Here is a 17,374-nt window from a genome sequence, read left to right as displayed (position 1 = left end):
AAATATAAGCTCCTGCTAAAAATGTAATATCAGAAATAATCGGCACTATAAATAATTCATTATTGATTTTTATCAGCAAGTTTTCCGATTTTTTAGATTTGCTATTTGTGTTGGTGCTTCCATTTTAGAGATATAAAATCTATCATCATTTTTACTTTATTCCACATGTTATATTCCTATCCTCTGCATAAAGATTCTGAAAATAAGTCTCCCATTCTAATATTGATATTGGCCTAGTTAATACTTTTATATACATCATTGCTCAAAACAGAAAAAAAAATTTGATGAAAAGTATAGGTTACCATTCAGTTTAAATCAAAAAAGCACATAATTCTCTTATGAAAATAGCTATTTGTTGAAAAATTATTCAGCATTTTTATTTATATAATGAAGTCACCAGCTTTTACTGCAGTTGCCAAATAAAGTAAAATAAATAATTCTTTTAAAAAAATAATAAAATAACTCATATGTTTCTGTTCTCACTTAGGTGGCTGTCCAGCTAACCTTTGAATTTCCCCAAACTCTCAGCCTCAACTACCCCTAGTATTAACTTATTCTCGTAAACAACATGATTATTTAGCTAAAAGAAAACTTCCAACTATCTAGTCTAAATTTCATTTATCTTAATTTGAATTTATGGCCTTCTATTTCTGGAATCACTTATAACAGCAAAAATTTCATCTTCATACATTTTACTAATCCCTCTAAGATGCCTGGTTGCCAAGCTCTGTAGCCCACATACCCAAAGTTTTCATCATAGGTGCCCTTTTTTGCAGGGTCCACCAATCAAGTTTCCCTTCTTTTAATTATTTCAGGTTTTGTTGTTGTTGTTGTTGTGCAGAACCTGTATCTGGACACAGTATTCCAAGTGTGGTCTTACAATTGCCTTATTCAATGTTTTATATAAGCAAATGTTTGACAAATCATCAATAGGACACCATGGGTCTTCCCTGCCACCATCTGCATTGCTCAGAGAACTTCATGTCTGCCTGTATCATAACTTCCAAGTCCCTTTTGTCCTGTATTGTTTCTCATTGAGCCCCACCAAGCATATAAGTTTTTCTGGAGTTACTATTATGCAAATGTAAGCCAAGTGCATGCGGCATTAAGTGTAAATCGTAGGCAGTATGTCACTATGAAAATGGTAAGGAAATAGCTGCATGGCAGAGAGTGGCTGTGTGTGACATCACCTAATTCTTCTGTGTGTTCAGCTGTACTAGAAGCATAGGCCAGCATTATCACATTAATAGTTAGCATAATAATAATAATAATAATAAATTATTGTGGCAAAAATAGTGTAACGTTAGTGATATAGCTTTTGATATAAGAATAAACAATGGAAAATATGAATGCTAAAATTTAATGTTTTTAATATTTAATAGGTAAGAAAAATGTATGATCCTAAAAATGAAGAAGATGATCCTGTAGAAATGGAAGAAGAATACCATCGAATGAGAGAACACATATTCAATGAGGTAAAAAAAAAATGTTCAAAGGAAGCGAGCATAGATGAACACACATGTAGTTGACTTTAATATTAGTGATTATGTGTGCATTTCATTAACCACTAGGTAGACTGCTTCAAAAATCATTAACATCTCCAATAACAAATACTTTGAAATATATAGAAAACATACTGAACATGCCCTATAGTTGATCTTGGCTATGCTATGTGTAAAAGGTTTCAAAACCTTATAACTTATAAAATAACCTCTTGGGGTTTTAAACTTCTCTCTTAAAATACTTGTTGAAATTTTGGAATGTTCTTATATTAGACATGCACTTAAATATCCAGCATTTAATTTGTATTACTGCATAATTTGAGTTCTACTACCAGTTGTATTATGACTATTCATTATCATTTGCAAAGAACAAAACAATTGTTTATCCATGATACAAAGTACAACATGTTGAGTTAATAAAGCAATGCTGAAGCTTCACTTGATAATATGAATTGCACATACTTTGTTGTGCAGCCCTCATGATATCTGAATTTATGCAGCAGGTGAGAATGACTGTTTATTAATATTTGCAAAGAGAAAATAGTCTTTTAATCACAACAAGGGGTGCAACATGTGGAATTAAGGAAGCAGTGTACTTGCATTGCTTCTTTAATTGCAATTTCATTATCTGACTGCTGAAGCTGTGTTATGAGAGTATTGATATCTGCATAATCTCTTTTTTTTTGGGGGGGGGGGGGTATGTTCCTGTAAAGCTGTAAGCAGTCAGATAATGAAATTGGAGTACAGGTTGCAAGTGTCACAGACTGTATGAAGGACAACATTTTTTTTTTCAGCACAGAATCATATCTTTCACTGCCGCAGAAGAGCAGAAATCTAATGAGTACCACTATTGCACATGTTTTCTCAACAATTGATTGTGTTTGTGCCATATGGAAGAATCTTTGAAAGCACTTGTCATATTTCCATATAAGGTCTCGTGGGTTTGCACTGCAAACCCAGGAGACCTTATATGGAAGTCCTGGTTTGAACTGCAATTTCTTGCCAAGAATGGGGAACAAGCCAGTAACATCCTATGAATGGATAAGATAATTTATAGGTTTGCTGCTTGCTTTGTCCTTGGCCTATGCTTTTTTTTTTTTTTTAAGGACTATCGCAAGGAACCAAAAAATATGTATGATGTGATAGCACAGTATTCCTGGTTAAGATAGATCATACATATTCTGCAAGAGTGACAAGCAATGAATAAAAGTCGTTTTCGTAAACACAATGATCCACCACACATTGTCTAACAAGGATATCCTTAACATTTACCTCGCACAGTTTCCTGTCATTCTATGTATACGTAATCCCTCCACAATCACTGGACTTGCCACCAGCAGATGCCTGGTTATAGAGATACCTATGGAGGCAGTGATAGGCGGGTAGAATAACTGCTAACTTGGGGGGAGGGGAGGGGATAGAGAGAGTAATAGCTTAACTAGAGCCACAGGCAGAGGCAAAAGTGTTCTTGCACTGCTACTATAGGTACATGCAACTGCCTGAGCTGACCGGGCTAGATGGGTGGGTAAAGTGCCTGCCTGGCAACCCAAAGGTCACGGGTTCGAATCTCGCCTCGGGCTTGGGTCAAAGTACTGCAAAAACCTTGGGAGGTGCATTATGGCGATAGAAGCCGATGCACCAACAACTACCCAAAAAAAAAAAAAAAAAAAACAACTGCCTGGAAAGCAAGGTGTCTGGAACTTCAGGCCATACTGTGGGTCAGTTGTGGAACAGATAAACACTGGGGTTGTGTTAGGGTAACTAAGAGTAAAAACATGTGCATGTATACTAATGCTAGGAGCATTGTAAATAAATTTGAAGAGTGTTTATATGAATCTAAAGTCATCAAATGCAGACATTGCAGGAATAGTGAAAACATGGTGTCACTCAGACATAAGTGGTGCTGAATTTCAATATGGGGAATACAATGTATAGAAGGACAGACAGGACAGGAGAAGTGGAGGGATTATGCTCTTAGTTAAGAAGCATGTTAAATCTAAGGGAGTGCTAGTGTGTTATAGGCTTAATGACTGTGATGGGTCATTAATGAGTATACCAAATAGCTATACAGAGCAATCGAGTGGGCCAGCAAATCAGAATGTCTCATAATGGGGGATTTTAACTTACCAAATGGGTTGGTCACTCACCCATTATCAAGACTTCTGTGAATTTCTTGGATGAGTTTTCCACAGCAGCACGTTAGAGGTTACAAGAAGAGGCAATACTCTTGGAACTGGTTATCAGCAGTGATCCTTAATGCATTAAGATTCTGCAGGTAAAAGATCCACTGGGTGTCAGCAATTATAGTGTACTAATGTGTGAATTTAATTAAAGACATAACTACTGTCAAGGGTAAAGGGAAAGGCTTTTGCTTTTGTAAAGGTGACTACAGTGGTCTCAGCCAGTTTTTACATTAGGAACAACTGATGTAGTTACCAACAACAAATTCTAAATTGGAAGTAATCAAAGAAGCTACTAGACTTTTCATACTAAGAAAGAATACTGTTCAAGACTTAGACCTAAATGGATATAAAATGAACTAGAGACACATGGCAGAGAATAAAGGTGCATGGAATGCATATAAATTATCAGGCGATACAGAAGCCTACGGTAGACATAAATTAAACTGTAATCAAGTCACAAAGGAGGTTAGGCAAGTTAAGGCAGATTATTAGAAGCCTCTAACAAAGAATACCAAGAAAAACAGCAAAGATTTCTATGCTCATATTAACAGTAGAAGGAAGGGATAGAATCACATTGGGCCACTTTGACTGAGTTAAGTCTTCATTACCTGCTTAGGTTATGGACAAATTGAATAGCTATTTTCATCTACATTCACACATGAGGAATTCTTTAGGGAAGGGGATGCCAGAATTCTATCAATCTCTAATGAGGTGCTAAATTACTTTGTGAGAACTGATAGATAATATGGAACAGAAATTGTTGGAGATGGACATAAAGAAGAAACCCGGGCTGGATGGAACCTATCCAATTATATTAAGAGAGACAGCAAAGGAGGTAAACAAACCCTTAGCCATAATTATGAGAGAACCTTTGGATTCTGGGACAGTCTCTATGGACTGGAGATGTGCAAATGTATCCCCTATTCTTAAAGCAGTAGTAGTAGTGGCATGTGATGCAAGAAAGCAAGTGTATGAGCTTATGCAGCATCAGCCAAAAAAAAAAAAAAAAAATCACACCATTCCCTCAAAATGCCTGTCCAGTTCCTCCTTAAATTTATTCAACCTATCAACTTCCACAACGACAGATGGAAGTTTGTTCCAGCAATTAACCACCCACTGGCTAAAGACAAATTTTCACACATCTATTCTACATCTGTCTTTCCTCAACTTGGCCGACCGGGATAGCCAGGTGGGTAAAGTGCCTGCCTGGCAACCCAAAGGTCGCGGGTTCGAATCCCGCCTCGGGCTTGGATCAAAGTACTGCAAAAACTTTGGGAGGTACACTATGGCCACAGAAGCCGATGCGCCAACAACTACAAAAAAAAAAAAAAAAAACCTCAACTTGAATTTATGCCCCCTTAGGTTCGTAATCTGAACAAGTGGAAGGATCCCATCAGAATTCAGTGTGCTCAACCCATTCAAGGCCTTAAACACCTCAATCAGATCACCGCGCAGTTGCTTAGTCTCCAGCCACTGCAATTTGCAGAACTTAAGCCTCTCTTGGTAAGAGGATCCCTTCATTCCCCCTCACCAATCTTGTTGCCCTTCTCTGTACACGCTCAAGTAAATCTACATCCTTCCTAAAATGAGGCCTCCAGACCTGTACGCAGTACTCAAGGCGTGGCCTGACCATTGCCTTATACAGAGGGATAATCACCTCCTTTTCCCTGCTAGCAAAATTCCTATATATCATTGACAAAACCCCATGACCTGCCCTGGCAGCCTGTCTGCATTGCTCAGTAAACTTCATATCTGACTGCACAATTACTCCCAGGTCTTTTTCATTTTCTACCACCTTAAGTGTAGTACCACACAGTTGGTACGTTTCTCTGGGGTTCCTTCTACCCATATGTAGTACTTTGCATTTGTCAAGGTTAAACTTCAGTTGCCACTTCTTAGCCCATCTGCCCAAATTATCTAGATCCTGTTGCAGTAGCACACTGACATTACTGTCATTAACAACCCTGCCAACCTTTGTATCATCTGCAAACTTCGACATTAAGCCTGATATACATACCTTCATCAATATCATTGATAAATATACTAAACAACAGTGGACCCAACACCGAACCCTGTGGGACTCCACTAATAACATTAGTCCACGAAGAGCAGCACCCATTGATTACCACCCTCTGTCTTCTCCCACTTAACCATCCTTTTATCCATTGTAGCAACTTACCCTTAATACCATTCTGCTCCAATTTGTACAATAGTCTTCCATGCGCAACAGTGTCAAAAGCTTTCCTGAAATCCAAATATATGATATCAAAATTATTTTTTGCATCCAGTTCCTTTGTAACCACATCATAATATCCTATCAAATTTGTCAGACAAGACTTTCCCTTAACAAACCCATGCTGTGTCTGAATTATTGCCGCAGTCTTGTCTAGATAATCCTGCAATGCATCTTTAACCAGTGACTCCATTATTTTACCCGGAACAGAAGGTGGATCAAAAGGCAACGTGAGTAATGATAGACCTCTTTAGCTTAATGTCTGATCCAGGGAAAATATGGAATTGCTGAGAAAGCAATGCAGGACCATCTGCACAGGCATGCATTTATTCTGCAATCACAGCATGGATTTGTTAATGGGTGGTTTTGTCTAACCAATCCGATAGGTTACTATGATGCAGTGATCAAGTAACTGGATGTAAAAAATAATTTTGACATCATATATACTTAGATTTCAGGAAGGCTTTTGATAATGTTGCACATAAAAGACAGCTGTACAAACTGGAGCAATGTGGCATTAAGGGCAAGTTACTGCTTTGGATACAGGGATGGTTGAGTGTAAGAAAACAGAGTAGTTATCAATGGGCACTGATCTTCGTGTACAGTTAGTGTGCATTAGTGCAGTTCCCCAGGGTTCAGTGTTGGCCCATTGTTGTTGTTTTCAATATTTATCAATACTGATGAAGGCACATCAGGCTTAACGGTCATCAGGGTGGCTACTGCAAGATCTAAGTAAATTGGGTCGATGGGTTTAGAAATGGCAGTTGAAGTTTGACATTGACAAATGCAAAGTACTGCATATGTGTAGCATTAACCCTAGAGCAGCGTTTCCCAACTGGGGTCCATAGAAGCTTTGAGGGGGTCCACAAGAAGAAAAAAATTGTATTTAGGGGGTCCATAATATGAGCTAAGGGGTTCGTGATAAAATATTATAAATAAAACAATTTGTTAAATAAAAATAATAATAATAAAATAAACTAATGTCATAGAAAAGTCCAGAAATTCGCAGTTAGAAGATACTCGTATTTTCTGGAACCTTCTTTAGTTGATGCAAAAAAAAAAATTTCTTTCCATAGAAAATTCTCGAAGAAGAAAACATTATTTAAGCACCGACTAAGCTAGAAAGAGTCAGTCAGTCAGAGGCAGTCATTTCATTCTATAGTGAGTAATCGGCATTGTTGTTGTGAAATCTATTGTTTGTGGTATTGAACGTTATTGTTCTAGTGAACTATATTTCCATTAGTACCTACAAGCATTTCCAACATTAAATATTTGAGGTTAATAATATTATTATTGTTTTCAGATTACCCATGGCTCATGCAAAGAAGAAAACAAGACAGTATTTGACTGAATATCTGTCATATGGTTTTATTGAATCACCAGAGAATATCACAAAACCAATGTGTCTTATATGTATGACTGTGCTGTCTAATGATAGCATGAAGCCAAGTAAGCTTTGTCACCCTTTGGAGACAAGGCACAACGAAAAGAAAAATAAATCAGTGGAGTATTTCCGAAAACTACAAGACAATTTTCAAGGAAGAAACAAATTGGATCAGATTTTTAGTAGACAAGCAAGCAATAAAGATAGCGGTTTATTAGCATCATATGAAATCAGCAAAATAATAACAAAATCTGGAAAGCCACATAGCATTGGTGAAACTGTCATCTTGCCTTCGATATCAGTTGTTAATTTCAACAGTGTTAAACAAAAATGCACGTGAAATTACCGATAATCTTCCTTTGAGCAATAACACAATATCCAGACACGTTGATGAAATGTCTGAAAATGTAGAAAATCAACTTATTGCTCAATTACGAGTGAAAAAGTTTGCAGTGCAACTCGATGAATCAATTTTGATGGGCAATGAAGCACTTTTATTGGCATATGTAAGACGTATGGATGGTAATCAACTCAGAGAGGAAATGCTTTTTGCAAGATTCCTCAAAACAGATACTAAAGGTGAAACAATATTTAAGGAAGTTCAGTCTTATTTTAGAGAAAAAAAAAATATTCCACTCAAATTTAATGGCTTATGCTACTGATGGCACTCCTTCCATGGTTGGTAGGTACAGAGGGTTTATCACTCATTTAAAAAATGCATTGCCAAAAGTATTTTGCATACATTGCTTGATTCACCGCCAACATTTGGTGACAAAGATATTGAGTGGACGTCTTCATGAAGCCTTAACTCTTGTAATAAAAACTGTCAACCTCATTAAGGCTAATGCTCTTCAAGGTTGTCTCTTTCGCAAATTTTGTGATGAAAATGAAGAAGGATTTGACCATCTTGTACTGCATACAGAGGTGCGATGGTTGTCTAAAGGCAGTTGTCTTCGTCGCTTCATCGTCTTTTGGGACAGTATTGTATCATTTCTAAACGAAAAGGAGATTGGAAAGCAGTTGGTTGCCATGAAAACAGACATATTTTACCTCTCCGATGTGTTTGAAAAACTGAATTCTCTTAATAAGCTGCAGCAAGGACATAATTGTGATTTAATATTTAGCAAAGAAGCCATTAATGCATTCCTAGGAAAACTCAAATTGAACAGTCTTAATATCTCACGCCATGCGTTTGACCAGTTTCCAAACCTTGCTTCAGTTAGCAGTGATTTAAAAGATGATGATTGTGTTGTGTATGTTGATCATTTAAAAAAAAAATTGTGAAGACATGCAAGTTCAGTTCAAGGACCTACTAGAACTAAACATCCCAGATTGGGTGCTGATTCCATTTGAGGTAAATGTTGCTGATGTTGAAATTGATTTACAAGAGGAACTTGTTGAATTGTGGTCTGATGAGACAGTCCGAAGTCTATTCAAAAAAGGAAAGCATAATGTATGGAAGAATAGTGACATTGCATGTAAATATCCGCTCTTATGGGAGAAAGCTAAAATGTATGTCATTGTTTTCCCATCATCTTATCTTGTAGAATCTGGCTTTAGTCGTGTAACACAGCCAGATATTAAAATGCTAATATAAACAACAGCCACAAGGATCTCATTAGTAGGGCCTATTTAATGGGATCCTATTTAATAGCCTTAGGAATAAATTTATATATGTTGTTTGAAATAGTTTTTTTTTTTTTTTTTTACTAATTCTGTCATTACAAGTAAAAATATGTTTCAGTTTCATCAATTAAAATTTTCAAAATTTGTAATTTACATTTTTTATATTATATTGGAATTGTTTAATTATTAGCTTTTACTAACCTACAAATAAATATTTCATTTAGGAATATTACATATGCGTATATGGGGGTCCACATACGTAAAGTTAGGACTCAGGGGGTCCACAAGCAAAAAAAGGTTGGGAACCCTTGCCCTAGAGTAACTTATCAGCGGTTTGTGGTATTACACTCAGGATAGTGGAAAATGAAAAGGACTGGGTGTTAATTGTCCAGTCAGCAAATTCTCTGAGCAATGCAGACATGCTGCCAGGGCAGCTTGTTAGGTTTTTTTAATGATATACAGAAACTTTGCTGGGAGCGATAAGGAGGTGATTACCCCTTTGTTTGAGGCCATTGTTAGGCCACAAATGTGAGTACTGTATGCAGTTCTAGAGGCCTCACTTTAGGAAGAATGTAGATCTGCTGGAATGGTTGATGAAAAGACAGTAGTGTGCTCTTACCTAGAAAGCTTCATTTCTGGAAATTGCAGCATCTGAAGACTAGTTACTTGTGGGGAGATCTAATTGAGGTGTTTAAAGCTTGAATCAATTGAGTATGCTGAATGTTAATGTCATTCTTCCACTTGCTAAAACTACACATGTGAGGGAGCACAAGTTCAAGTTGAGGAAAAATGGTTGCAGGATGTGCAGAAGTTTGCCTTCAGCCAGCGGTGGTTGATTGTTGGAACAGGCTTCAATCTGTTGCTGTGGAAATGGATGGGTTGAATAAATTTGAGGAAAAACTAAACAAATTCTTCAATGGTATGGTGGGTGAACTGCGTAGGGTGTTTTTTTTTTTTTTTTTTTACTATTGTTATATTATCTTGCTTTCTTGCATCATTTGCTATTACCACTGCTACTATTTACAATTTGTATGATGCCACACAGGTAACTAAGACTTAAATCCAATGCAAAATCATTGTGATCAATCTGGATTACAATGATTTTGGAGATACAAATTTAGTTGTTCTTTTTAATAAGGAGATTAGGTGGAATAGAATAGGATAGTAGATTCACAAGACCTTTGAAAATCTTTCAGCCTGGATATCTCCAGCTAATAATGCAGGTATGCGAATACCATTGTCTTTACGATGGTAAACAGAGATGTTCAGAGTTGTTTCAGTTCAAATTTTTTTGCAGATTGATGATGTTAAATTCTATGAAATAAATGCCATAAGGAGAATGTTTAACCAGCAGTACTTGAAATATTCAAGGCGAGTATATATCTTTAGAAAAAAATTGGAACATATGCTTCTGCAAAAAGAACACAACTACCAAAAGTAATAATATATAAACAAAGGTTTTTACAAGGACTTTGACTATACTATCATCATCATCATCAGCCATTTTCAATCCACTGCAGGTTGAAGGCCTTTCCAGTAACTTTCCAGTTCCTTCTGTTTTGTGTAATGGCCATCCATTTACTACCCACGAACTCGTGAATTTCATCTATCCATCTCCGTCGTTTTCTTCTAGCTCTTCTTGGGTACTATTCTGTTATTTTCTTAGTCTATCTGTCATCATATCTTCAAGCAATGTGTCCTGCCCAAGACCATTTTAGTTCTTTAGTTTTGATAAAAATGTCCTTTACTTGAGTTTGCTGCCTAATCCATGTGTTTCTCTTCTTATCTAACAGTCTGATTCCTAATATAATTTGTTCCATTCTCCGCTGTGTAGTTCTCAGCTTCTCTTCCATTCTTTTGGTGAGTGCCCAAGTTTCACTTCCATAAGTCATGGTGGGGAGTATACATTGGTTCATTATTTTACATTTCAGACAAATTGGGATATTACTCCTCAGTATGTGACTATATTTCCTGAATGCTATCCATCCAAAATTATTCTTCTCTTGACTTCCAGCCATTCATCATTATTACGGTTAATGACTTGTCCCAGATAAGTATATGAATCCACCTTTTCAATTATTGCTCCTTCAATCATTATAACCTTTTTTTGTGGCATACAGGGTTGTTAAAATTAAAGTATCCTTATGTAGAGGGCTCTGGAGTGAGTTCTAAGGTTTGCACCGAAGAGAAATTTTAACAACAGGTGCAATAAAGAATGTGCTTGTCATTTTTGGAAAAAAAAAAATTAGTTAAAAAATTTGTCACTATATGACACTGTGGCAATACAAATCACTTGAACAGCACTACAATTGTTCAATGTATCCTCCATTTTGGTTAACAACAGTTTCCATTCAAAGAACAGCATTTTCTACAGCAGAACTTAACATGTCAACTGGAATAGCCAGCACATGACGTCTAATGCTGTCCTTCAGATCTGCCAGAGTTTGACATTCTTCCCGATACACCTGGTTCTTCAAAAAACCCCACAACCAGAAGTCACATGGGGTAAGGTCCGGGGTGGCTAAGATGTCTGGAAACAACGTCTGATGACCCTTTCGTCTGTAAAGCGTTGCCTTAGCAATATTTGGACACAACAGCGGATGTGGAGTGGTGTACCATCTTGCATGAATATGGTATCCTGAAGGCACCCACGTTGCAGCTCTCGTATTGCAAAATTTGCCAACATTTCATAATATTGCTGTCCAGTGACAGAGCAGGTGTGGGATCCAGTAGGTGTTACCTGTTCAAAAAAATGTGGCCGTAAATCCACACCACACTGTCACTTTTGGAAAATGCAACGGGACCTCTTGGATAACTCGCATATGGTACGTTTACATCAGTATACAAAGACGTTACCTCTGAGTATAATTTATGATCATCCTTAATTTTATGGTTTTTTAATTTACTGAGAATCATAGTTTTTTATGCTGTATTTTAAACCTTCTCTAAACGGTTTTATGATAGCGTAAACCTTTTGATAGCGTAAGCCTTTTGTGGCAATGGGAAATTGTGGGAGCAAAGTTAAAAAATATGTAATTAATGATATTGAAATTTCGCAAGATTATTTAATGAAAAAACTTTCGAGCCTACAGACCAGTAAGGCTCCTGGAGTTGATGGAATATACCCTATAATCTTAAGGGAGACATTGAACCATTGAGGCTAATTATGCGAGCATCACTAGACTCTGGGGAGATTCCCTTGGATTGGAAAAGTGCAAATGTATCTCCCATACATAAGGGTGGCTCTAAAAGTGAAGTTGGAAATTATCGACCTGTCAGTCTGACTTCAGTAGTAGGGAAAATCATGGAGGCAATGATCAAGGGTGGAATTCAGGATCATTTGGATCGAATTGAAATTCTCAAGGATACTCAGCATGGTTTTGTAAAGGGAAAATCATGTTTAACAAATCTGGTTCGCTATTTCGAAAGGGTCACTCACGAGCTGGATTTAGGGAATAATTTCGACATTGTTTATTTAGATTTCAGCAAAGCTTTTGACTCAGTCCCACATGAGCGGTTGCTTTATAAGCTGGAACAGGTTGGAATCACTGAGAAAATCCTTAGATGGATAGAAGGATGGCTTCAGGGCAGGAGGCAGAAGGTTGTGATAAATGGCTATTCCTCAGATTGGGTTGATGTAAGAAGTGGGGTTCCCCAAGGATCAGTATTAGGACCACTGTTGTTTTTAATTTTCATAAACGACATTGATGAAGGGATAGAGGGCATGATGTCTAAATTTGCAGATGATGTTAAAATTGGTAGAGTAGTTAATGATCACTGTCAAGCTGAGCTTCTTCAGAGAGACCTAGATAGACTTCAGGAATGGTCAGAAAAATGGCAGCTGTGCTTTAATCCAACAAAGTGTAAGGTATTACACCTGGGAAACAGTAATCCCAAAAAAACTTATTCACTTGGTGGAGTTCAACTAAACCCAGTACTGCAGGAAAGGGACTTGGGTGTTACGATACGGTCAGACATGAAATTCTCTGAGCATTGTAAACAGGTTGCAAGGAAGGCCCATGGTGTCCTATCGATGATCTATCGAACTTTTGCAAGTAGAGATAGGGACGTGATAATCCCATTATATAAGGCTTATGTTAGACCACACTTGGAATACTGTGTTCAAGTATGGAGACCGCACCTAAAAAAAGACATCGAGCTTCTTGAAAGGGTGCAAAGATGGGTAACTCACCTGGTGAGATCGGCAAAAGGGCATCCTTATGAAGAGAGACTTCGAATATGTGGGTTGCAGAGTTTGGAAACTAGACACCTTAGAGGAGATTTGATTGAGGTGTTTAAGGCTCTGAGAGGCATCAGTAAAATGAATGAGGACGAAATTTTCAAGATTATAAATGATGCTAGAACTAGGGGACATAGATTCAAGTTACGGGGGGAAATGTTTAGATTGAACTGCAGGAAGTTTTATTTTAGCCAGCGAGTTATAAATTACTGGAATAAGTTGCCTTCATGGGTGGTAGAGGCCGACAGTTTGGGGAAATTCAAAGGTCATCTGGATAGTACTTTCGGGTAAGGGAAGTGCATAGGATGATAGGTTTAATTTCCTTTTTTATTATTAATTATTGTTATTTATTTTATTTTATTTTTTGTTTTATCATTGTTTTGTTCGGTTTTTTTTTTTTTTTTTTGGCTGGTGCAGCATAAGCCATAGGCTTTCTTGCACCATGCGGCCGTTACTAATACTAAACGAATGTTGATAAAGATGAAAAGGCAGAATTTTTATACGAGACCGTTGGATGAATCGGGTTGCCTGGTTTCTGTAATTTTATTTGACCAAATAGGGTGGGAACGTTATATGTCCCAACTTTAATCTGTTTGAGTTGTTGCATCGTAATATATAGTTGTTTTTTCTATATAATGTTAAGGTTTTATTATATCTATTTACTAAATTATAGAAAACTGAAGAATAAACTTCTTGGTAAGTTGTTGTATCAGACATGATAGTATATAATTTGTCAAAGTAATCCCTTTTATTAAGTATTACGACTGTGTCACCTTTTGTGTGAGAATGTCTTTATTTCTTCTCAATTTACCTAATGCGTCTGATTCATTTTTATTCAGTCTCGGGATATTTTTAATATTGGTGTGGTTTATAATTTGATTGATAATTTGATATAATTATAATTTTATAATTATATTGTTGAATAAAAATGTTTCTTTGGAAGCTTAGGTTGTGGTAGACTGAACTTTAAGCCTTTGCCTAACAATGTAATTTGATGGGATGTTAGGGGATACGATGAAAGATTTATGACATTATCTGGGTTGGTATTAATTATACCCACCTCCCCTTTGTCTGTAGAACACAGCTGCCTCCGTGGGCAGGAGCAGTAGTAGTACGTAGCACACGCTTCTTGATTAGACCGGGGTTCGAGCCCGTGACCACCAAATACGGAGGATGCGGAAAGGTCAGGGAATGACCACCGCATATCCCCAGAGCAATATGGCCTTAGTTGCTAATGCTCCTAAAAACCAAATAAACAAACAGTTCGGAAACGTATCGCAACGGTTTAAAGTCTTATGTGACATGTTTGCCAAATGATTATTCACGTTGCACCCCGGAAGGGGTGTAGTAGTATTCCATGAATTCCATGATTGAAGTTTGTTCGAATGTCTATTTTTTATCTCTGTGGCTAACGCTTCTAATTTTAATTTTGTCGACTCTTTTAAAATGGTCCAGTCTTCAATTCTTGATGACACTTGATGACATCAGATGGCATAAATATAAACAAGTTAGAGAAGAACTATAGACTGAGTTGTAGAACGTTCCTCATTAGTCAGAAAGTTGTTAATCATTGGAATGAGTTGTACCTATGTGTAATGGAAGCTGTGTTTTCCCGAAATGTAAAGGTCTGCTGGATTAAGTACCTACAGGAAGAGAGAAAATCACATAGGGTGGTGTATGCCAATACTGTTGCTAAAGCATATGAGCTCCCGATTTATCCGGCTGTCTCAACAGAAAATAATGTGCTTCCATTCTCTACAAAATCTCTCTTCTCTGCCAGTTGCCGAAATGCGTTCATCAGGATTCTATGATTATTCCCCAAATGTGAAATAGTAATAATAGCAAATGATACAAGAAAGTAAGTTTATATAGCATCAGCAAAAAAAAAAAAAAAAAACTGGAGTTCACCCATCCACCAAACCCTTAAATTTTTCAACCCATTCACTTCCACAACCGATGGAAGCCTGTTCCAATCCGCAACCATCCTTCCTTTCTCAACTTGAATTTCTGTCTCCTCCCCATGTGTATAGTGCCAGCAAGTGAAAGTATACCATTAACACTTAGCTTACTCAATCAGATCTCCCCACAGGTGCCTAGTCTTCAGACACTGTGATTTGCAAACCTGAAGCCTTTCTAGGTAAGAGCACCCTTTTGTTCCCTTCACCAGTCTGGTTGCCCTTCCCTACACCCATTCCAGCAAACATACATGCTTCCTAAAGTGAGACTCTCAGACCTGTATACAGTACTCAAGATGCAGCCTAACCATGAGCCTATACAAAGGAGTAATCACCTCCTTATCCCTGCTAGCAAAGTTTCTGCATATTATTGACAAAACTGTGTGAGCTAACCTGGCTGCATGTCTGTACTGCTCAGAAAATTTCAAGTCTGACTGCATAATTACCTCAGGTCAATTTCATTCTCCAGTACCCTGAGTGTAGTACCAAACAGTTGATAAGTTACTCTGGGGTTACTGATACCCATGTGCGCAGTACCTCTCATTTGTCAACATTAAGCTCAGCTTACATTTCTCAGCCCATCAACCCAATTTTCCCAGATCTTGTTGTAGTAGCTTGCCCTGATAACTGTCGTTAACCACCCTGCCAACTTTTGTATCAACTGCAAACTTATACATTGGGCCTGATATACCTTCATTAATATCATTGATAAATATTGAAAACAGTTGGGCCCCGCACTTGAACCCTGGGGAAGTCCACTAATAACATTAGTCCACGAAGAGCAGTGCCCATTGATAACTTCTCTCTGTTTTGTTCCACTTAACCATCTCTTTATCCATAGCAGAAACTTGCTTAATGTCACATTGCTCCAGTTTGTACATCGGTTTTTGATGTGCAACAGTATCAAAACTCTTCCTAAAATCCAAGTATATGATGTCAAAATTATTTTTTGCATCCAGTTCCTTGGTCACTGCATTCAAACACTGCTCAGAGAATTACATACCTGTTAGAATAATGTTTGTTCTGATGACTGGAACAAACATTAAGCTAACAGGTCTGTAATTACTCACATCACCTTTTGATCTCCCTTTATGAATTGGGGATACATTTGCACATCTCCAGTCCATACAGACATCCCCTGAATCCAAGGATGCTCTCACAATTATGGCTATGGGTTTGCTTACCTCCATTGCTGTCTCCCATAATATAATTGGATAGATTCCATCCACCCAGGTGTTTTTTTTTTTGTCCATCTTCAACAATTTCTCCACTACTTTCCTTTCATTTATCAGAAAATAATTTATCTCATTTTTAGAGTTTGAGAAACTTCTGGCATCCCCTTCCCTAAAGAATTTCATCTGTGAATGTAGATGCAAAATTCCTATTCAATATGTCCACAACCTGAGAGGGTTATCAACGGTTAACTCATAGTTATCAAGTAGCCAATGTGATTCAGTCCCTTCCTTCTACTGTTAATATAAGAAGTCTTTGCTGTTTTTCTTTGCATTCTTTGTTAGAGACTTCTCATAATCTGCCTTAGCTTGCCTTACATCCTTTGTGACTTGATTACAGACTAATAAATGTCTACCATAGGCTTCTGTATCACCTGTTAATTTATATGCATCCCCTGCACTTTTCTTCTGTGCAGCCTGTTTCTAGTTCATCTGACATCCATTTAGGTCTAAGCCAGTTGTTTTATAACAATGAAGAAATACTTGAACAGTATTTCTTCATTGGTATGAAAAGCCTAGTAGCTTCTTTGATTACTTCCCTAAATACTTCCTATTTAGAATTTGCTAACATCAGTTGTTCCCACAGTAGTCACCCTGATGAAAGTCAAAGCTTTTCCCTTTACTCATGACAGTAGTTATGTCCTTTGTCCTTAATTAAATTCCACATTACTACACTGATTGCTACATCCCAGTGGGTCATTTACTTGCAGAGTCCACCAAATATGGAGGATGCGGAAAGGTCAAGGAATGACCACCGCATATTCCGGAGCAATATGGCCTTAGTTGCTAATGCTCCTAAAAACCAAACAACAACAACTTGCAGAGTCTTAACATGAAGAATCACTGCTGATTACCCAGATCAAGAGTATTGTTTTCTCTTATTGCCTCTCTATCATGCTGTAGAAAGCAGTCATCCAAGAAATCCACAAAGTCCTGCTAATGTGTGAGTGACCATAAATATTATAACATAATATTTCTGGTCACTCACATAACCCTTAAATATTGTAACAAAAATGAGC

At 37.3% G+C, this 17,374-nt stretch overlaps 1 protein-coding gene across 1 annotated transcript in view; it reads left to right on the top strand.

Annotated features, from left to right (window-relative positions):
- The window catches only part of LOC150077332 (uncharacterized), a 308,602-nt gene that overhangs the window by 217,953 nt on the left and 73,275 nt on the right, over positions 1-17,374 (top strand). The window contains exon 9 of the mRNA XM_090385859.1: positions 1,383-1,475. Coding sequence (XP_090241985.1) covers positions 1,383-1,475 — 93 coding nt within the window. The remainder of the gene's footprint in view (positions 1-1,382; positions 1,476-17,374) is intronic.

The sequence above is a fragment of the Mastigoproctus giganteus genome, chromosome 12, assembly GCF_048544385.1.
Source record: "Mastigoproctus giganteus isolate SK-2022 chromosome 12, ASM4854438v1, whole genome shotgun sequence".
Lineage (NCBI taxonomy): Eukaryota > Metazoa > Arthropoda > Arachnida > Uropygi > Thelyphonidae > Mastigoproctus > Mastigoproctus giganteus.
The sequence above is the reverse complement of the archived record's forward strand: the minus strand, read 5'-3'. Positions and strand labels throughout refer to the sequence as shown.